A 22500-nucleotide genomic window follows, 5' to 3' on the forward strand; every position below is an offset into this window, starting at 1 on the left:
CACACACAAGCAGCAGACTACACACACACACACACACACAAGCAGCAGACTACACACACACACACACACACAAGCAGCAAACTACACACACACACACACACACACAAGCAGCAGACTACACACACACACACACACACAAGCAGCAGACCACACACACACACACACACACAAGCAGCAGACCACACACACACACACACACACACACAAGCAGCAGACACAAGCAGCAGACTACACACACACACACAAGCAGCAGACTACACACACACACACACACACACAAGCAGACTACACACACACATAGACACACACAGCCAAGCAGCGGGCTACACAGACACACACACCGACTGGATGACTAAATGGTTCCGTCTGAAGGGCATAATTTCTAATCAGACTTTTGCTTTCTCTCTCTCCTCCTCTCATCCCTCTCTCTCACTCGTATGCTCTCATCCCATTCCCCTCCCCTCTCACTCGCTCTCATCATCCCCACTCGCTCTCACCCCCCCCCCACTCCTCTTTCTCTCGCTTGCTCTCATCCCCTCCCCCTCTCGCTCTCACCCCCCCTTCTCCCGCTCTCTCTCACACAGTGAGGCTCCATGACAGCATATCAGAGGAGGGATTCCACTACCTGGTCTTTGACTTGTAAGTACAATGTTTCTTTCAATATAATCGACCCCAACCATCTGACCAGTGGTGTATAACCCACCGTCGACCCCAACCATCTGACCAGTGGTGTATAACCCACCGTCGACCCCAACCATCTGACCAGTGGTGTATAACCCACCGTCGTCCCCAACCATCTGACCAGTGGTGTAACCCACCGTTGACCCCAACCATCTGACCAGTGGTGTAACCCACCGTTGACCCCAACCATCTGACCAGTGGTGTATAACCCACCGTTGACCCCAACCATCTGACCAGTGGTGTAACCCACCGTCGACCCCAACCATCTGACCAGTGGTGTATAACCCACCGTCGACCCCAACCATCTGACCAGTGGTGTATAACCCACCGTCGACCCCAACCATCTGACCAGTGGTGTAACCCACCGTCGACCCCAACCATCTGACCAGTGGGTATAACCCACCGTCGACCCCAACCATCTGACCAGTGGTGTAACACACCGTCGACCCCAACCATCTGACCAGTGGTGTAACCCACCGTCGACCCCAACCATCTGACCAGTGGTGTAACCCACCGTCGACCCCAACCATCTGACCAGTGGTGTAACCCACCGTCGACCCCAACCATCTGACCAGTGGTGTAACCCACCGTCGACCCCAACCATCTGACCAGTGGTGTAACACACCGTCGACCCCAACCATCTGACCAGTGGTGTATAACCCACCGTCGACCCCAACCATCTGACCAGTGGTGTAACCCACCGTCGACCCCAACCATCTGACCAGTGGTGTAACCCACCGTCGACCCCAACCATCTGACCAGTGGTGTATAACCCACCGTCGACCCCAACCATCTGACCAGTGGTGTATAACCCACCGTCGACCCCAACCATCTGACCAGTGGTGTATAACCCACCGTCGACCCCAACCATCTGACCAGTGGTGTAACCCACCGTCGACCCCAACCATCTGACCAGTGGTGTGTCGACCCCAACCATCTGACCAGTGGTGTATAACCCACCCCCAACCATCTGACCAGTGGTGTATAACCCACCGTCGACCCCAACCATCTGACCAGTGGTGTATAACCCACCGTCGACCCCAACCATCTGACCAGTGGTGTAACCATCACCGTCGACCCCAACCATCTGACCAGTGGTGTATAACCCACCGTCGACCCCAACCATCTGACCAGTGGTGTCGACCCCAACCATCTGATAACCCACCGTCGACCCCAACCATCTTGACCAGTGGTGGTGTATAACCCATACCCCAACCATCTGACCAGTGGTGTAACCCACCCCAACCATCTGACCAGTGGTGTATAACCCACCGTCGACCCCAACCATCTGACCAGTGGTGTATAACCCACCCGACCCCAACCATCTGACCAGTGGTGTAACCCACCGTCGACCCCAACCATCTGACCAGTGGTGTATAACCCACCGTTGACCCCAACCATCTGACCAGTGGTGTAACCCACCGTCGACCCCAACCATCTGACCAGTGGTGTATAACCCACCGTCGACCCCAACCATCTGACCAGTGGTGTATAACCCACCGTCGACCCCAACCATCTGACCAGTGGTGTATAACCCACCGTCGACCCCAACCATCTGACCAGTGGTGTATAACCCACCGTCGACCCCAACCATCTGACCAGTGGTGTAACCCACCGTCGACCCCAACCATCTGACCAGTGGTGACCCAACCAACCATCTGACCAGTGGTGTATAACCCACCAGTGGTGTCGACCCCAACCATCTGACCAGTGGTGTAACCCATCGTGACCCCAACCATCTGACCAGTGGTGTATAACCCACCGTCGACCCCAACCATCTGACCAGTGGTGTATAACCCACCGTCGACCCCAACCATCTGACCAGTGGTGTATAACCCACCGTCGACCCCAACCATCTGACCAGTGGTGTGTAACCCACCGTCGACCCCAACCATCTGACCAGTGGTGTATAACCCACCGTCGACCCCAACCATCTGACCAGTGGTGTATAACCCACCGTCGACCCCAACCATCTGACCAGTGGTGTATAACCCACCGTTGACCCCAACCATCTGACCAGTGGTGTATAACCCACCGTTGACCCCAACCATCTGACCAGTGGTGTATCTCGACCCCAACCATCTGACCAGTGGTGTAACCCACCGTCGACCCCAACCATCTGACCAGTGGTGTATAACCCACCGTCGACCCCAACCATCTGACCAGTGGTGTAACCCACCGTCGACCCCAACCATCTGACCAGTGGTGTAACACACCGTCGACCCCAACCATCTGACCAGTGGTGTAACCCATCCCCAACCATCTGACCAGTGGTGTATAAACCGTCACCCCAACCATCTGACCAGTGGTGTATAACCCACCGTCGACCCCAACCATCTGACCAGTGGTGTATAACCCACCGTCGACCCCAACCATCTGACCAGCTCCAGCCACAATGTCCTACAGTGACCAGAAACAATGCAATTTCTTCGTGGCTTTCTAAGATATGTACAGTATCCTTAAACACCTCGTTCAGTAGGCCTGCAGTGTTATTGGATTTAGAAACTATTCTTACTTCAAAAGGGAATAGGTTATTTGGGTTTAATCAATCTAACCCACATTTAGAAGAGACTAAGAGAAGAAATCTGATCACTGTAGACACAGTGTAACTCTTCAAATGCACACACGCACACGCACACATGCACATGCACACGCACAGGGCATGAGCTTAGGTAAGGTAAACAAAGCTGGTGAACATTTCCACCAGTGCAAAATACAGGACTGCGTTGTCCTCCTGTCAGTGGGGCATCATGGGAGATTAGCAGCGGGCATGTCCCCCCGGTGTCGTCCTCCTCCTCCATCTGTTTCATGTCCTCACTCCCCCTGATCTCCTCCTCAACACACTCTCCATTACTGCTTTATTACAGAATGATCTTTGTGTGTGTGTGTGTGTGTGTGTGTGTGTGTGTGTGTGTGTGTGTGTGTGTGTGTGCCTGCCAATGGATATTATAACACTACACAGGAATCACTGATGTATGAGTACTGTGCACTGTATGAGTACTGTGCACTGTATGAGCTGTATGTGCACAGCTCTTTGCTACACCATGTTCCTTGGTTGTATGCACACTGTAAATGTAGTCATTGTTAGGTAAACCTGAATACTAATTATATTTTGTCCGTGTGTGTGTCTCTAATCTCTCCAGGCTTGGGAATAACTAACACAGATCCGTAGATGACCTCTCCTAGCATCTGTTTACCGTCTTCTCTCCATCAACTCGCTCTTTCTTTTCTCTGTTCTCTTGTCACTTCACTGCTGCCTTCTGGGGAATTTACATAACCAATGGAAAAGGGTGCATCACACTTCCCATTGGTTCAGAGCTGGTCAAGCTTGAAAAACAGCCATTTACACTGAACAAAAAATATAAACGCAACATGTAAAGTGCTGGTTTCATGAGCTGAAATAAAAGATCTCAGAAATGTTACATATGCTCATATTTTGTGCTCAAGTTTGTTTACATCCCTGTTAGTGAGCATTTCTCCTTTGCCAAGATAATCCATCTACCTGACAAATGTGGTATATTAAGAAGCTCATTAAACAGCATAATCATTACACACGTGCACCTTGTGCTGGGGACAATAAAAGGCCATGTGCAGTTTTGTCACAACACAATTTCACAGATGTTTTGAGAGTGTTCGATGGACATGCTGACTGCAGGAATGTCCACCAGAGCTCTTGCCAGAGAATCTAATGTTAAAGCTCTTTTTGGGGGGAAAAACTCATTCTGATTGGCTTTTTCAAACTGTTGTTAAATTACAGCCTTATTCTAAAATTGGTTTAAAAAATAAATAAAAATCATAACAAAACAGTCTTTTAGAAATGTTTGCAAATGTATTCAAAATAAAAAATACCTTATTTACGTAAGTATTCAGACCGAAGTTCAAGCCTACAACTGCCCCAGAGTTTGGTGAGGACATCTGAGTCATCTGGTCTAAAGGGGACATATTACAGTATGATTTAGACTTTTGTTTGCCTAGCCTCTTATAAATCAGTTTGAACCCTGACCTGGGGGATTTGATTACAGTGTTCCTTCACTGCAGCTCGCTCTCTCCCTCTCGCTCTCGTTTCTCTCTATACTCTGTCACCATTGCATATTGGCTCTATATTTCAAACATTTTTGACACACAGAACAATATAACTTCAGAAGAAGACCAAGACCATGACTTCCTCTCTCTCTACCAGTCTCTTGTGTGTTGGTAGCAGTTTGGCAGTGTTTTATTTGATAGCTGGAAGGGGAAATCAGTTCCAATATATTTTAAATGCTGCATTTCATTTGATTAATGGGCTGTTAAATATATATATTTTTTAAGTATCAGATCAGGGATGAAAGCTTTTCTCTATTTTTAACCAAGTAAAGAATGACAACAAACTATAAAACTGCAGTGAAGCTAAATCACATTGACCGTGAATAGAAGGTACATTTAAAATACTTTTATTATATCCACCTGCCTGCCATTTTATATTTTAATGTGTTATTCCATTCAATGAACGACCACTTCTTACTAATCCGTTATGTGGAACAAATTGAAAGCATTGCGAGTGCCTGTGGTTTGTCGGATGTGACAGTAGGCCCAGAGAAAGGTTGTTTGGATAGAGTTTTGGGGACAATGACTTGGGACAAATCTTTGATACGTTACAATAGAGCTTACATAAAGATAAAAAAATAGCATGTATTGTGCAACAGTGGTTTACATTTAGGAACAGAAAATGATGCATGGGCGAAAAGAGAAACTAAAGTCGCACACAAACAGGAGGGACTTTATCAAATGAATTAAATTAAAAATAGAAACGCTAAAATCAGAAACAAATTGTCTTGGAGTGATATTTGCATGGTCAAACCTGAAGTCTTCGAGATGAACTGTTGTGACCTTCAGTTCCCTATAACCTTTACCATGAAATGATGTCTTAGGCTAATACTAAGTGTGAGCGCACTGAACAAATATTAGTCTGGTGTCGTGCCAAGAGTGGTTACATGAAACCTTCCCATCTCCTGAGTAGCCCAGTTCCTTGAAATAACACTTGGAATTTGGGACATTTAGCTCATTGTGATACACAGCATTCCAATCTAGTGTGAACAATAAATGATTCTAACACCATTGAATTGTGTTATTCTAATGATCAGAAAGCACAAGCATAATTGCTGTCTTTTTGTTTTAATTCATGACCTCTTTTTTTATGTCTCATATCCTTTCTCTCTATTCCTTGAAGATGCCTGAATGGCAGATTTGCATAGCTAATTGCAACACTGTTCTCCGGGTCTCCCGCTGTTTTCTGAACTTCTCGCTTGGAATGAACAATGTCTCATTTTCCTGTCTCTTCCAGGGTGACTGGTGGGGAGCTGTTTGAGGATATCGTAGCCAGAGAGTACTACAGCGAAGCAGATGCCAGGTCAGACTCACACAGACTCCAATCAAATCCAACTTTATTAGTCACATGCACCGAATACAGCAAGGGTGTAGACCTTACAGTGAAATATTACTTACAAGCCCTTAACCAACAGTGTAGACCTTACAGTGAAATATTACTTACAAGCCCTTAACCGACAGTGTAGACCTTACAGTGAAATATTACTTACAAGCCCTTAACCGACAGTGTAGACCTTACTGTGAAACATTACTTGCAAGCCCTTAACCAACAGTGTAGACCTTACAGTGAAATATTACTTACAAGCCCTTAACCAACAGTGTAGACCTTACAGTGAAATATTACTTGCAAGCCCTTAACCGACAGTGTAGACCTTACAGTGAAATATTACTTGCAAGCCCTTAACCAACAGTGTAGACCTTACAGTGAAATATTACTTACAAGCCCTTAACCGACAGTGTAGACCTTACTGTGAAACATTACTTGCAAGCCCTTAACCAACAGTGTAGACCTTACAGTGAAATATTACTTACAAGCCCTTAACCAACAGTGTAGACCTTACAGTGAAATTATTAGCCCTTAACCAACAGTGTAGACCTTACAAGCCCTTAACCAACAGTGTAGACCTTACTGTGAAATATTACTTACAAGCCCTTAACCAACAGTGTAGACCTTACAGTGAAATATTACTTACAAGCCCTTAACCAACAGTGTAGACCTTACAGTGAAACATTACTTACAAGCCCTTAACCAACAGTGTAGACCTTACTGTGAAATATTACTTACAAGCCCTTAACCAACAGTGTAGACCTTACTGTGAAATATTACTTACAAGCCCTTAACCAACAGTGTAGACCTTACAGTGAAAATATTACTTACAAGCCCTTAACCTTAAACAGTGCAGACCTTACTGTGAAACATTACTTACAAGCCCTTAACCAACAGTGTAGACCTTACAGTGAAACATTACTTACAAGCCCTTAACCAACAGTGTAGACCTTACTGTGAAATATTACTTACAAGCCCTTAACCAACAGTGTAGACCTTACAGTGAAACATTACTTACAAGCCCTTAACCAACAGTGTAGACCTTACTGTGAAATATTACTTACAAGCCCTTAACCAACAGTGTAGACCTTACTGTGAAATATTACTTACAAGCCCTTAACCAACAGTGTAGACCTTACAGTGAAACATTACTTACAAGCCCTTAACCAACAGTGTAGACCTTACTGTGAAACATTACTTACAAGCCCTTAACCAACAGTGTAGACCTTACTGTGAAATATTACTTACAAGCCCTTAACCAACAGTGTAGACCTTACTGTGAAATATTAGAACAGTTAGAAGTGAAATATTACTTTTAACCAACAGTGTAGACCTTACTGTGAAACATTACTTACAAGCCCTTAACCAAATGCACAGCCCTTAACCAAAGTGTAGACCTTACTGTGAAACATTATACAAGCCCTTAACCAACAGTGTAGACCTTACTGTGAAACATTACTTACAAGCCCTAACCAACAGTGAGACCTTACTGTGAAACATTACATGTACAAGCCCTTAACCAACAGTGTAGACCTTACTGTGAAACATTAGCAGCAAGTACATGTAACCAACAGTGCAGACCTTACTGTGAAACATTACTTACAAGCCCTTAACCAACAGTGTAGACCTTACTGTGAAACATTACTTACAAGCCCTTAACCAACAGTGCAGACCTTACTGTGAAACATTATTACAAGCCCTTACAGTGACTATGTATAGATAATAACCAACAGTGTAGACCTGTACTGTGAAACATTACTGACTATGTAAGCCCTTAACCAACAGTGCAGACCTTACTGTGAAACATTAGGTAGGGGTAAAGTGCAGACCCTGTATAGATAATAAACAGACAGTGTAGACCTTACTGTGAAACATTACTTGCAAGCCCTTAACCAACAGTGTAGACCTTACAGTGAAATATTACTTACAAGCCCTTAACCAACAGTGTAGACCTTACTGTGAAACATTACTTGCAAGCCCTTAACCAACAGTGTAGACCTTACAGTGAAATATTACTTACAAGCCCTTAACCAACAGTGTAGACCTTACTGTGAAACATTACTTGCAAGCCCTTAACCAACAGTGTAGACCTTACAGTGAAATATTACTTACAAGCCCTTAACCAACAGTGTAGACCTTACTGTGAAATATTACTTACAAGCCCTTAACCAACAGTGTAGACCTTACAGTGAAATATTACTTACAAGCCCTTAACCAACAGTGTAGACCTTACAGTGAAATATTACTTACAAGCCCTTAACCAACAGTGTAGACCTTATGTGAAATATTACTTACAAGCCCTTAACCAACAGTGTAGACCTTACAGTGAAATATTATTACAAGCCCTTAACCAACAGTGTAGACCTTACAGTGCCCTTAACCAACATTACTTACAAGCCCTTAACCAACAGTGTAGACCTTACTGTGAAACATTACTTACAAGCCCTTAACCAACAGTGTAGACCTTACTGTGAAACATTACTTACAAGCCCTTAACCAACAGTGTAGACCTTACTGTGAAACATTACTTACAAGCCCTTAACCAACAGTGCAGTTCAAGAAGAGTTAAGAAAATATTTCCCAAATAAACTGCAGTAAAAAATGCACACAATAAAATAACAATAACGAGGCTATATACGGGGGTACCGGTACCGTTAGAGTCAATGTGTGGGGGTACAGGCTAGTTGAGGTAATTTGTACATGTAGGTAGGGGTAAAGTGACTATGTATAGATAATAAACAGACAGTAGCAGCAGTGTACATGTAGGTAGGGGTAAAGTGACTATGTATAGATAATAAACAGACAGTAGCAGCAGTGTACATGTAGGTAGGGGTAAAGTGACTATGTATAGATAATAAACAGACAGTAGCAGCAGTGTACATGTAGGTAGGGGTAAAGTGACTATGTATAGATAATAAACAGACAGTAGCAGCAGTGTACATGTAGGTAGGGGTGAAGTGACTATGTATAGATAATAAACAGACAGTAGCAGCAGTGTACATGTAGGTAGGGGTAAAGTGACTATGTATAGATAATAAACAGACAGTAGCAGCAGTGTACATGTAGGTAGGGTTAAAGTGACTATGTATAGATAATAAACAGACAGTAGCAGCAGTGTACATGTAGGTAGGGGTAAAGTGACTATGTATAGATAATAAACAGACAGTAGCAGCAGTGTACATGTAGGTAGGGGTAAAGTGACTATGTATAGATAATAAACAGACAGTAGCAGCAGTGTACATGTAGGTAGGGGTAAAGTGACTATGTATAGATAATAAACAGACAGTAGCAGCAGTGTACATGTAGGTAGGGTTAAAGTGACTATGTATAGATAATAAACAGACAGTAGCAGCAGTGTACATGTAGGTAGGGGTAAAGTGACTATGTATAGATAATAAACAGACAGTAGCAGCAGTGTACATGTAGGTAGGGTAAAGTGACTATGTATAGATAATAAACAGACAGTAGCAGCAGTGTACATGTAGGTAGGGGTAAAGTGACTATACATAGATAATAAACAGACAGTAGCAGCAGTGTACATGTAGGTAGGGTTAAAGTGACTATGTATAGATAATAAACAGACAGTAGCAGCAGTGTACATGTAGGTAGGGGTAAAGTGACTATGTATAGATAATAAACAGACAGTAGCAGCAGTGTACATGTAGGTAGGGGTAAAGTGACTATGTATAGATAATAAACAGACAGTAGCAGCAGTGTACATGTAGGTAGGGGTAAAGTGACTATGTATAGATAATAAACAGACAGTAGCAGCAGTGTACATGTAGGTAGGGTTAAAGTGACTATGTATAGATAATAAACAGACAGTAGCAGCAGTGTACATGTAGGTAGGGGTAAAGTGACTATGTATAGATAATAAACAGACAGTAGCAGCAGTGTACATGTAGGTAGGGGTAAAGTGACTATGTATAGATAATAAACAGACAGTAGCAGCAGTGTACATGTAGGTAGGGGTAAAGTGACTATGTATAGATAATAAACAGACAGTAGCAGCAGTGTACATGTAGGTAGGGGTAAAGTGACTATGTATAGATAATAAACAGACAGTAGCAGCAGTGTACATGTAGGTAGGGGTAAAGTGACTATGTATAGATAATAAACAGACAGTAGCAGCAGTGTACATGTAGGTAGGGGTAAAGTGACTATGTATAGATAATAAACAGACAGTAGCAGCAGTGTACATGTAGGTAGGGGTAAAGTGACTATGTATAGATAATAAACAGACAGTAGCAGCAGTGTACATGTAGGTAGGGGTAAAGTGACTATGTATAGATAATAAACAGACAGTAGCAGCAGTGTACATGTAGGTAGGGGTAAAGTGACTATGTATAGATAATAAACAGACAGTAGCAGCAGTGTACATGTAGGTAGGGTTAAAGTGACTATGTATAGATAATAAACAGACAGTAGCAGCAGTGTACATGTAGGTAGGGGTAAAGTGACTATGTATAGATAATAAACAGACAGTAGCAGCAGTGTACATGTAGGTAGGGGTAAAGTGACTATGTATAGATAATAAACAGACAGTAGCAGCAGTGTACATGTAGGTAGGGGTAAAGTGACTATGTATAGATAATAAACAGACAGTAGCAGCAGTGTACATGTAGGTAGGGGTAAAGTGACTATGTATAGATAATAAACAGACAGTAGCAGCAGTGTACATGTAGGTAGGGGTAAAGTGACTATGTATAGATAATAAACAGACAGTAGCAGCAGTGTACATGTAGGTAGGGGTAAAGTGACTATGTATAGATAATAAACAGACAGTAGCAGCAGTGTACATGTAGGTAGGGGTAAAGTGACTATGCATAGATAATAAACAGACAGTAGCAGCAGTGTACATGTAGGTAGGGGTAAAGTGACTATGTATAGATAATAAACAGACAGTAGCAGCAGTGTACATGTAGGTAGGGTTAAAGTGACTATGTATAGATAATAAACAGACAGTAGCAGCAGTGTACATGTAGGTAGGGGTAAAGTGACTATGTATAGATAATAAACAGTGAGTAGCAGTAGCATAGTACTGACACACCTTCATAGCAGCTATGTTCCTGGTCGAGTCAAACACACGTCAGTGGACCTGACACCACACATTATAGAGAATGTATTTGGGTTGAGGATTTTTAGTTAGTTTCAAAATGCCACAATTTAATGAGGACAATGATAAATGTACTGTTTATACATCACACACACACACACACACACACACACACACACACACACACACACACACACACACACACACACACACACACACACACACACACACACTATAATGAGCAATTATAGTAGTTTGTAACTATGAATAATCTATAGGTGTGTTACTGTATACACCCTCCCTCTCGTTGTTGCTGTAGTGGTTATGGTGTCTGTGTTATATCTGTGTGTGCTGTCTGTAATGTATCTTATACAGATAATCTTCTGTTTTTCATCTGTTGCCCTCCCATCACCAGGCTGCACATCTATACAGTACCTTCTATGTCTGCTTGTATAGCATTCTTCATTAACAAACAATGACCTGAGAGTTTGAAATCCTCTCATTCTAGTCTGACTGTTTCTACTCGTATCAAAAAGTAGTTTTCAATTTAAAAGGATATTTGGGGATTTTGGCATTGAATCTACTTCTCCAGAGTCAGATGAACTCATGGATACCATTTGCATGAAGGAAGTTGGAGGTAGTTTTGCGAGCAAATGCTAACTGGGGTTAGAGCAGTTACTGGAAGTCTAGCATGCTAGCAGATACCCATCGACTTCGTTGTTGCGCTAACTAACGTCAGTTAGCAATTGCACTAGAGCTAGTTAGCAGCTTCCTTCAAACTGCACACAGTCATAACATTTTTATCCACTAGGTCATCTGACTCTGGGGAAGTAGATAAAGGGCCTCATTGCCAAAATATTTTGCCATTTCTGGTATTGGAAGTCAATGATTTATAATTATTGTGACAGAAATGGATTTACCACTTTCCAAAGTTTGAGGTAGAACAAAATGTGAACTTGACTCTACTTCTCTCGAATTGTTTATTTTTATATTATTTTAGTTTTGCTGTCCATTTTTCTGTTCTCTGATGTGTTCTCTCGTCCTCCCTTGTGTTCTCTCGTCCTCCCTTGTGTTCTCTCGTCCTCCCTTGTGTTCTCTCGTCCTCCCTTGTGTTTTCCTTGTCCTCCCTTGTGTTCTCTCGTCCTCCCTTGTGTTCTCTCGTCCTCCCTTGTGTTCTCTCGTCCTCCCTTGTGTTTTCCTTGTCCTCCCTTGTGTTCTCTCGTCCTCCCTTGTGTTCTCTCGTCCTCCCTTGTGTTCTCTCGTCCTCCCTTGTGTTCTCTCGTCCTCCCTTGTGTTCTCTCGTCCTCCCTTGTGTTCTCTCGTCCTCCCTTGTGTTCTCTCGTCCTCCCTTGTGTTCTCTCGTCCTCCCTTGTGTTCTCTCGTCCTCCCTTGTGTTCTCTCGTCCTCCCTTGTGTTCTCTCGTCCTCCCTTGTGTTCTCTCGTCCTCCCTTGTGTTCTCTCGTCCTCCCTTGTGTTCTCTCGTCCTCCCTTGTGTTCTCTCGTCCTCCCTTGTGTTCTCTCGTCCTCCCTTGCTTCTTCTGGCCTTGTCTCTCTCCTCCACAGCCAATGCATACAGCAGATTCTAGAAAGTGTAAATCATTGTCACCAAAGTGGTATAGTTCACAGGGACATGAAGGTTAGTACACAACACAGAGACTATGCTGGCACCATGCCCGCCCCTCGCCCGCCTGCCCTCCCTCCCGAATTCCACCACAAATGAACAATCACCAACCCCCCTTACCTACTACCCACACAAGCAGCTTTCCTCCTCTCTTCCATTCCCAACCACCAGCCACCCTGACCCCCACCCCTCCACCAATCACTACTTGTGGCTGAGGTCAGGTGACCCACCAGGGGGCTGGGGTGGCAGGGAGATGAGGTGACACCAGCTCACCTTGCCCTCCTCTGTAAACAAACGATATGCATGTAGAATCTCTTTCCCGGTCCTCGGCTCTCTGCCTTGAATGCCTGCTGTGAGCTTGGGTCCTGGGAGAACGTCTGCTGTGAGTCTAGGTCCTGGGGGATTTGATAAGCCCCTTTTTGTTGAGGTGAAATAGTATCAATACATTCACCTCCCCCTACTCCCTCCCCAGGGTCGAGCTCACAGCTGGCGGGGAGTTAACACCACTTCTGTTTTATGACCCGGGGGGATAGCGGGTGGGTGATGATGTCATAGCCAGATGTCCTGGTTCTTAATGATGCAATCAGAACACACTTTTGCATAAATTAATCTCTACCACCTTGCCTTTCTCTTATATTCAAGGCAATCACATCCAATTGGGTAAATAAATTCTCTATACTGGGGTGCTAGTGGCCAAGGGGTGGTAGTTGGGGGGGAATAGTAAAGACCATTCAAACATCATCCCCACCACCACTGCTGCCCTCCCCAGTCTCAAGCAGAGCGCATGTCACAGACAGTGAGTGTGAGCTCGTCAATAACCTACGCCCCCTGGTGTTTGCATGCAGTCATTGCATTCAGCAGATCCTCGAGGCTGTGCTCCACTGCCACCAGACGGGCGTGGTCCACCGCGACCTCAAGGTGAGTAGAGACACTGGGAAGCCAAACACAGCCTTTCCTCCTCTCCCTCCTTCTTCCTCTCATTCCTCTCCTCCTCTTTGAACTCTAGTTGCAGGGTGACCTCATTCATCCAGACGGACTTTCAGATTCATCCGTTTGCCTTTAAATAAATACACCCCTTAAGTAAATAAAGGTTAAATAAAAATGAAGAGCTTTGATAGACTGTCTCCGACACGTCGCCTGGTTCAGTTGAGACGAGAGAGACACAGAGCCAATTACAGAGCCAGTTATTCTACTGACCCTGATGGGGAGGCAGGTAGCCTAGTGGTTAGAGTGTAGGGGAGGCAGGTAGCCTAGTGGTTAGAGTGTAGGGGAGGCAGGTAGCCTAGTGGTTAGAGTGTAGGGGAGGCAGGTAGCCTAGTGGTTAGAGTGTAGGGGAGGCAGGTAGCCTAGTGGTTAGAGTGTAGGGGAGGCAGGTAGCCTAGTGGTTAGAGTGTAGGGGAGGCAGGTAGCCTAGTGGTTAGAGTGTAGGGGAGGCAGGTAGCCTAGAGCATTGGGCCAGTAACCGAAAGGTTGCTAGATCGAATCCCCGAGCTGACAAGGTAAAAATCTGTCTTCTGCCCCTGAACAAGGCAGTTAACCCACTGTTCCTAGGCTGACATTGTAAATAAGAATTTGTTCTTAGCTGACTTGCCTAGTTAAATAAATAAAAAACAGGCCTTGTTTAAAAAGTGACAGGAGAAGTAAGATGAGCGAAAGTTAAATTGTCCAAGTAGAATTTTGAGACTTGCCATTGTTAAACCCTTTCTGCCACCCCCCCCCACCCCCGTCCACAACTCTAATTTGCAAATGAAATGAGCCAGGTGCAGTCGGGAGCTCCTGAAATAATCATCCTGCGTTTGCATTCGGCCCCCTCAGGCAGCTCTCTGATTGGCTGCTGCCAGGCTGTTACCATGGGGAGCGGTGGAATAGACAAAGGCAAAACGGATATGAACAGGCGGATGAAAGGCTTCGGGGGTGTGTGTGTGTGTGTGTGTGTGTGTGTGTGTGTGTGTGTGTGTGTGTGTGTGTGTGTGTGTGTGTGTAACCCATATTGACACACACACACGTCATTTTGACAACCGGACACACTGTATCCATACTGGACAGAACAATTTGTATCTAACTAACCTACATTTAATTTAATTGACAGACACAGTCTAGACTGCCAACCTCGTAACGGTCTGCACCAGACCATAAACAGACTGACAGAGCATTCAGAAAGTATTCATACCCCTTGACTTTTGCCTCATGTTGTTGTTACAGCCTGCAAATGGATTAAATGGAGATGTTGTTTCGCTGGCCTGCACACAATACCCCATAATGTCAAAGTGGAATTATGTTTTGAGGAAATGTTACACATTAATATAAAATGAAAAGCTGTAATGTCCTGAGTCAATATGTACTCAGTCCCTTTGTTATGGAAAGCCTAAAGTTCAGGAGTAAAAATGTTCTTAACAAGTCACACTAAGTTTCACTCTGCAATAATGTTTAACATGATTTTTGAATGACTACCTCATCTCTGTAACCCACATATACAATTATCTGTAAGGTCCCTCAGTTGAGAAGTGAATTTCAGAGACATATTCAACCACAAACACCAGGGAGGTTTTCCAGACATTGAATATCCCTTTGAGTATGGTGAAGTTATTAATTACACTTAGGATGGTGCACAGACACTACGAAGATGTAGGTGCCTTAAACTGAGTTGCCGGAGAGGAAGGAAACCACTCCGGGATTTCACCATGAGACCAATGGTGACTTCAAAACAGTCAGAGTTTAATGGCTGTGATAGGAGAACTGAGTATGGATCAACATTGTAGTTACTCCACAACACAAACCCAATTGACAGAATGGAAAAAAAGGAAGCCTGTACAGGATACAAATGTTTCAAAACATGTGTCCTTTTTGCAACAAAGCACTAAAGTAATATTGTAAATAATGTGGCAAAGCAGTAATGTATGATACGCTTGGGGCAAATCCAACACGAGTACCACTCGCTATATTTTACATTTACATTTAAGTCATTTAGCAGACGCTCTTCAAGCATGTCTTGATTCTAAGCTGTCATCAAGGCAAATGGTGGCGACTTTGAAGAATCAATCAATTTGTTTAACACTTTTTTTCCCCACATGATCCCTGATAATAGGATTTATATGTTCATATGAATGATTAGAATATTCCACCCTGAAACCATATGATTGTATGAAATTGATTAGAATCATGAGATTCTAACGATGTGTGTGTGTGTGTGTGTGGTTTTAGTCAGTAGAATTATATATTCCATGTGTGTAGTTTTGTCTATTATAGTATCTTAAAAACAGACTGTCTGAGCAGGATTCACTGCCGACCTTGGCTGGGGCCACTGAGAGTACTTCCCAGGGTCTCCATATCTTGATGGAGGATGGGGGAGTAAGTCTCACGGATTCCCATAATCTTTGTCGGCTGGGTAGCAGGACATTGTGTGCTAATGTTTGTGTGAATGTGTGTGCGTGAGAAGCCAGTATAAAATGAATGGTTTTGTACAACAGACCAGCGCTTCTTGACTATTTTAGCTGGGCCTCAGTCTGTTTCATTCAACCAGTATCTTACAAATTCTAGGTTGCAGAATGAGTAGTATAATTGAATTGAATTGGGTTATGAACATTTGTAACATAATTCTCCTAACAATTCCATATGTGTTATGTCATAGTTTTGATGTCTTCACTATTATTCTACAATGTAGAAAATAGTAAAAATAAAAACCCTGGAATGAGTAGGCGTGTCCACACCTTTGACTGGTACTGTGTATAAATGAGATATTTATGTATTTTATTATCAATACATTTGCTAAATTTTGTAAACATGTTTTCACTTTGTCATTACGGGTTATTATGTGTTGATGGTTGAGAAATATTTTATCAATTGAATCCATTTTGAATTCAGGCTGTAACAACAAAATGGGGAGTAAGTCAAGGGGTGTGAATACGTTCTGAAGGCTCTGTACATCAGACCAGACATCCCTCTCAAACTGTTCCTTCAAGACTCAATGACTTCTGTTGTACTGGATGCTGACAGCACTCTGTTCAGCTCTGCCTCCTCCTTTCCTACTCATCTGTCATCTCCTTTTTCATGCCTCATCCCTCTGTCTTTCTCTCCACTGACCTTTTTCTTTTCACCCTTAACTCAACTCTTCCCTCTTGTCCTCCCTCATTCCCCCCTCTTGTTGTCGTCCTCTCTCCTCCTCCCCCTCTGTCCTCCCTCATTCCCCCCTCTTGTTGTCATCCTCTCTCCTCCTCCCCCTCTGTCCTCCCTCATTCCCCCCTCTTGTTGTCGTCCTCTGTCCTCCCTCATTCCCCCCTCTTGTTGTCGTCCTCTCGCCTCCTCTTCCTCCCAGCTGGTAGTCCTTTCTCCTCCTCCCTCTCTGTCCTCCTCTTCCTCCCAGCTGGTAGTCCTCTCTCCTCCTCCCCCTCTGCCCTGCTCTAATCTCTGAGGCTGTCGCTCTCTAACTCTGTCTGTCCACACGGGAAGCCAAGCCACTGGATGATGCTGTCCCTGATGCTGTCCCTGTCCTCTGCCTTCCCCCTAGAGACCAGGGCTGTCCCTGTCCTCTGCCTTCCCCCTAGAGACCAGGGCTGTCCCTGTCCTCTGCCTTCCCTCTAGAGACCAGGGCTGTCCCTGTCCTCTGCCTTCCCTCTAGAGACCAGGGCTGTCCCTGTCCTCTGCCTTCCCTCTAGAGACCAGGGCTGTCCCTGTCCTCTGCCTTCCCCCTAGAGACCAGGGCTGTCCCTGTCCTCTGCCTTCCCTCTAGAGACCCGGGCTGTCCCTGTCCTCTGCCTTCCCTCTAGAGACCAGGGCTGTCCCTGTCCTCTGCCTTCCCTCTAGAGACCAGGGCTGTCCCTGTCCTCTGCCTTCCCTCTAGAGACCAGGGCTGTCCCTGTCCTCTGCCTTCCCTCTAGAGACCAGGGCTGTCCCTGTCCTCTGCCTTCCCTCTAGAGACCAGGGCTGTCCCTGTCCTCTGCCTTCCCTCTAGAGACCAGGGCTGTCCCTGTCCTCTGCCTTCCCCCTAGAGACCAGGGCTGTCCCTGTCCTCTGCCTTCCCCCTAGAGACCAGGGCTGTCCCTGTCCTCTGCCTTCCCTCTAGAGACCAGGGCTGTCCCTGTCCCCTCTGCCTTCCCTCTAGAGACCAGGGCTGTCCCTGTCCTCTGCCTTCCCCCTAGAGACCAGGGCTGTCCCTGTCCTCTGCCTTCCCCCTAGAGACCAGGGCTGTCCCTGTCCTCTGCCTTCCCTCTAGAGACCAGGGCTGTCCCTGTCCCCTCTGCCTTCCCTCTAGAGACCCGGGCTGTCCCTGTTCTCTGCCTTCCCTCTAGAGACCAGGGCTGTCCCTGTCCTCTGCCTTCCCTCTAGAGACCAGGGCTGTCCCTGTCCCCTCTGCCTTCCCTCTAGAGACCAGGGCTGTCCCTGTCCTCTGCCTTCCCCCTAGAGACCAGGACTGTCCCTGTCCTCTGCCTTCCCCCTAGAGACCAGGGCTGTCCCTGTCCTCTGCCTTCCCTCTAGAGACCAGGGCTGTCCCTGTCCTCTGCCTTCCCTCTAGAGACCCGGGCTGTCCCTGTCCTCTGCCTTCCCTCTAGAGACCAGGGCTGTCCCTGTTCTCTGCCTTCCCTCTAGAGACCAGGGCTGTCCCTGTTCTCTGCCTTCCCTCTAGAGACCAGGGCGGTCCCTGTCCTCTGCCTTCCTTCTAGAGAACAGGGCTGTCCCTGTCCCCTGCCTTCCCTCTAGAGACCAGGGCTGTCCCTGTTCTCTGCCTTCCCTCTAGAGACCAGGGCTGTCCCTGTCCCCTCTGCCTTCCCTCTAGGTTTAGATACCAAGCCACTGGTTTAAATCCCTGAAGACAAGAGAAAGAGACTGATAGCGAGGAGATACAGAGAGACTGATAGCGAGGAGATACAGAGAGACTGATAGCGAGGAGATACAGAGAGACTGATAGCGAGGAGATACAGAGAGACTGATAGCGAGGAGATACAGAGAGACTGATAGCGAGGAGATACAGAGAGACTGATAGCGAGGAGAGACTGATAGCGAGGAGATACAGAGAGACTGATAGCTAGGAGATACAGAGAGACTGATAGCGAGGAGAGACTGATAGCTAGGAGATTGAGGAATAGAAGTTGAGAGGGCAGACATGTGTGAGTGTTGTCGCATTTGCCAGCGTTGTGTGTATGCCAGCATGGATGTAGTTGTGTGTGACTGACAGAAAGCCAAGTGTATTTGTCCTGGTAGCAGTAGATATGTTAAGGCCAACCAGGCTAGATGAACTTGGAGGAATTACATTTCTATGGCTGAGAGACTGAATCAAATTAGACCCATTGCACAGGAACCCTGAGGACCGGGTGTATATATCCTGATCACAGAGAAATAGATGTAATCCACACACAGACACAGCGAGGCACTTAAGGAAAGAACCCCACAGTCTCACCACAGTTCATTACCCAGTCTTCTATAGTTCTCATATGTGCTTTTAGGTTAGATTATAAAGTGTTGATTAGCCTACTTAGGGCTTGTTAGGGCATATTGACTTTTCCATACTACTTTTTGGTTATGAAGCCCATTATTTAAAGCCCATTAGGGATGATGTGTTTATAGGGAAGGATGATGTATTATAGTGAAGTCTCGATAGGGAAGATGATGTTATGACACTGGGAATTATATATATTTTTTCATTGTCCCCTTCCAGTCTCATCATACAGGTTACGTGATTTTTGGGGGGAATGGGAGGGTGGGATGATTGGGATCTTTGCAATGACTGCATGGCACTGTTGACTGCTCTTACCGCCCCTCCCACCATAGCATGAGCTCTGCCCTCAGATCTGCACAAATCACTACTCACAAATGCTCTACTAACTGCACCAGTGAATGACCATACATTTACCCTCTTTGACTCGATGCTATACGACAGGGGTAGACACCCCTGATCCTGGAGTGCCAGTGGCCACTTCATGTGTTAGTTAACCGACCTGGAAGACCAGGTGTGTTGAATTTAGTCAATCACTGAATTGATCAGTTAGCTCAGTTGGTCTGGTGTGGTGCCCAGTTGGAACAGAATCCTGCAGCACTCCAGGAACAGGGTTGCCTATCTCTGCTATATGATATTGAGAAATTGATTCCATTTGTATTTCTACACCATATGGGATATCTAGGCCATAGAAGTGGATTTAGTCTACTGATATGAATACCGTTCTTGGGGTAGTGTAACTAATGTTTTTGCCACACAAGCAAAGCAACTTCACTCCAAAAAGTCGCTGAAACAGCTCTCGCTCGACATGCAACACATCTCCTGTCTGTTATTATATTACAAGTATATCCTTCCTGATTTCTACTTATTACTTTCAAAATGTCAGCAAGTGCATTATTCATCAACCCAGAACCCACGGTAACCTTTTCTCTAAGCCCCTCCCCTTCCTGTTCCGACACTGGCGACGCGCAAATCCCTGTCGACCTCCTCTGACCTTGTAGCCCGGCCCCTCGAGCTATAGAGACAGACGAACCAATTAGATGCCAGGACCAGCGGCATGTGGCCTATTGCACACGCTTGTGTCTCTCTAAAGATGTGTGTCCGTATCGCAGTGTCGACCTTGTTACTTAACACTGGTCTGGGTGGTGGAATATTTTCCCCAGTGTGTGTTGAGTGAGAGCGTTGAGTCATAGCTGCTATTCTAGAGAGTGATCTTGGTGACAATGACCACTCATGGCCCCACGGGGTCACAGGAGGGGACCCAGTGGGGTTTTACTGAAGAGTTAATAGTGTGCCTAAAATATACTTTGGTTAATGGAATTTGGTCGTATTTTGGGGGTCATGTTATTTTTCAATGGTGAGATGACCCACCGTCTAGGTTCACCCAGCATACTAGACAGCATACCCACTGTATTATACATGTGTATGTTTCCAACACTTAATCTTCATGTGTTTTGCTGCACGAGAAGTGTTGAAACCCTGTTTCCATCTCTCCACTCCAAGCCTGAGAATCTGCTCCTGGCCAGTAAGCTGAAGGGAGCTGCGGTGAAGTTGGCAGACTTTGGCCTGGCCATCGAGGTGCAGGGGGACCAGCAGGCATGGTTCGGTGAGTACCAGTCAGTCACAAAAACATCTGTTCAAATATCCTCAACTTAGAGGGTCCATTGGGGATTTGTTTTAAACAATAACAACAAATATAGAAATAAGGCCTTGTTGACAATAATCAAAATGTTGACTCCATTAATATGTTGTATGTGTATATACACTACCGTTTGGGATCACTTAGAAATGTCCTTGGTTTTGAAAGAAAAGCACTTTTTTTGTCCATTTTAAAATAACATGAAATTGATCAGAAATACAGTGTAGACATTGTTAATGTTGTAAATGACTATTGTAGCTGGAAACGGCAGATTTCATTAAATATATATTTTTTATGGAATATCTACATAAGCGTACAGAGGCAACCATCACTCCTGTCTTCCAATGCCACGTTGTGTTAGCTAATCCATGTTGGTCATATTAAAAGGCTCATTAGAAAACCCTTTTGCAATGAAACCTGAAAACTGTTGTGCTGATTTAAAAAAGCAATACAACTGGCCTTTAGAGTAGTTGAGTATCTGGAGCATCAGCATTTGTGGGTTTGATTACAGGCTCAAAATGGCCAGAAACAAAGACCTTTCTTATGAAACTCATCAGTCTATTCTTGTTCTAAGAAATGAAGGCTATTCCATGCGAGAAATTGCCAAGAAACTGAAGATCTCGTACAACGCTGTGTACTACTCCCTTCCAGAACAGGCCAGACTTGCTCTAACCAGAATTGAAAGAGGAGTGGGAGGCCCCGGTGCACAACTGAGCAGGAGGACAAGTACATTAGAGTGTCTAGTTTGAGAAACAGACGCTTCACAAGTCCTCAACTGGCAGCTTCATTAAATAGTACCCGCAAAACACCAGTCTCAACGTCAACAGTGAAGCGGCAACTCCGGGATGCTGGCCTTCTAGGCATGCACCACCAGTGCTGATATGAAGTCTTGTGTGAAACAATGAGGAGTGTCAGTGCTCTGGGTTTATAGTGAAGGTTTTGATAGGTGGATTAATGGGACTATTTTCCTGCTCATCCCCACAGAATGGAGGAATAATTATACTAATCCCCTAGGCTGGCTGTCACCAGAGAATCATCTACTCACTTCACTGGTTGTGCCCCAGGGCATGCTGGTACTTGGAGTTCTTTAGAGAAGTAGGTTGCGATTGTTTGGCGCGGATCCACATTACGCACCCAAGAGGGCCGTTCCAGTGGGGAAGTTTTTGGGAGCTTGTTAAACGTGGCCTATAAATGTGGCATTTTGGATTTGTTTGACATCTAATTTGCTGCTGTGGCATTATTTTTTTCTGAAAACTGAGAAAAGGCCCCCCCATTGACTGTAGATGCATCTTGGGAAATGTAGTTAATTGATGTCTCGTCTCTGTTCCAGGTTTTGCGGGAACCCCAGGCTACTTGTCCCCAGAGGTTCTGAGGAAAGACCCCTATGGGAAACCTGTGGACATGTGGGCCTGTGGTAAGGAACTTCCCAACAGAACAATCTCTTTGAGCTAACATGGTTCTCACACAGACGAGGAGTTCCTCCAGTTCACACTCCTTGAATTAATCACTGCAGCTGCTCGTTACATAACTCATCAAGGGCCAGGCCGCATGGGCTTTACATGTCTATAACACACTCATTCACACACCTGCGTTTGGTCTATGAGTCCCGGAGCGAAAATGGCAGTGTTCCATTAAGCTGAACCGCGGTGCACCGGTCTGGCCCGTG

General features: G+C 45.2%; 1 protein-coding gene and 1 long non-coding RNA gene across 42 annotated transcripts in view; one reads left to right on the plus strand and one right to left on the minus strand.

Moving 5' to 3' along the window:
* LOC118392692 (calcium/calmodulin-dependent protein kinase type II delta 1 chain-like) overlaps positions 1 to 22500 on the plus strand; it is a 113709-nt gene that overhangs the window by 64329 nt on the left and 26880 nt on the right. The window contains exons 4-8 of one of the 4 annotated variants that reach the window (XM_052459373.1): positions 585 to 639; positions 6002 to 6067; positions 13614 to 13686; positions 20699 to 20801; positions 22165 to 22248. In XM_052459373.1, the coding sequence (XP_052315333.1) occupies positions 585 to 639; positions 6002 to 6067; positions 13614 to 13686; positions 20699 to 20801; positions 22165 to 22248 (381 nt within the window). Of the gene's footprint in view, positions 1 to 584; positions 640 to 6001; positions 6068 to 11701; positions 12784 to 13613; positions 13687 to 20698; positions 20802 to 22164; positions 22249 to 22500 lie in introns of those variants that run through there. The other 3 variants (XM_052459371.1, XM_052459372.1, XM_052459370.1) reach the window with 3 other exon arrangements.
* LOC127906718 (uncharacterized) lies at positions 6074 to 8961 on the minus strand. Of its 38 annotated transcripts, none has more exons than XR_008062585.1 (8): positions 8556 to 8961; positions 8274 to 8319; positions 7952 to 8227; positions 6950 to 7225; positions 6641 to 6899; positions 6417 to 6571; positions 6233 to 6324; positions 6074 to 6186 (listed from the first exon to the last, which is right to left on the minus strand). It is a non-coding gene; the product is annotated as an uncharacterized LOC127906718 (long non-coding RNA). The 38 variants fall into 38 exon arrangements; XR_008062579.1 differs by having other exon boundaries at positions 8510 to 8961; XR_008062584.1 differs by having other exon boundaries at positions 7952 to 8181; positions 8274 to 8365; positions 8510 to 8961.

Source organism: Oncorhynchus keta, chromosome 13, assembly GCF_023373465.1.
Source record: "Oncorhynchus keta strain PuntledgeMale-10-30-2019 chromosome 13, Oket_V2, whole genome shotgun sequence".
Lineage (NCBI taxonomy): Eukaryota > Metazoa > Chordata > Actinopteri > Salmoniformes > Salmonidae > Oncorhynchus > Oncorhynchus keta.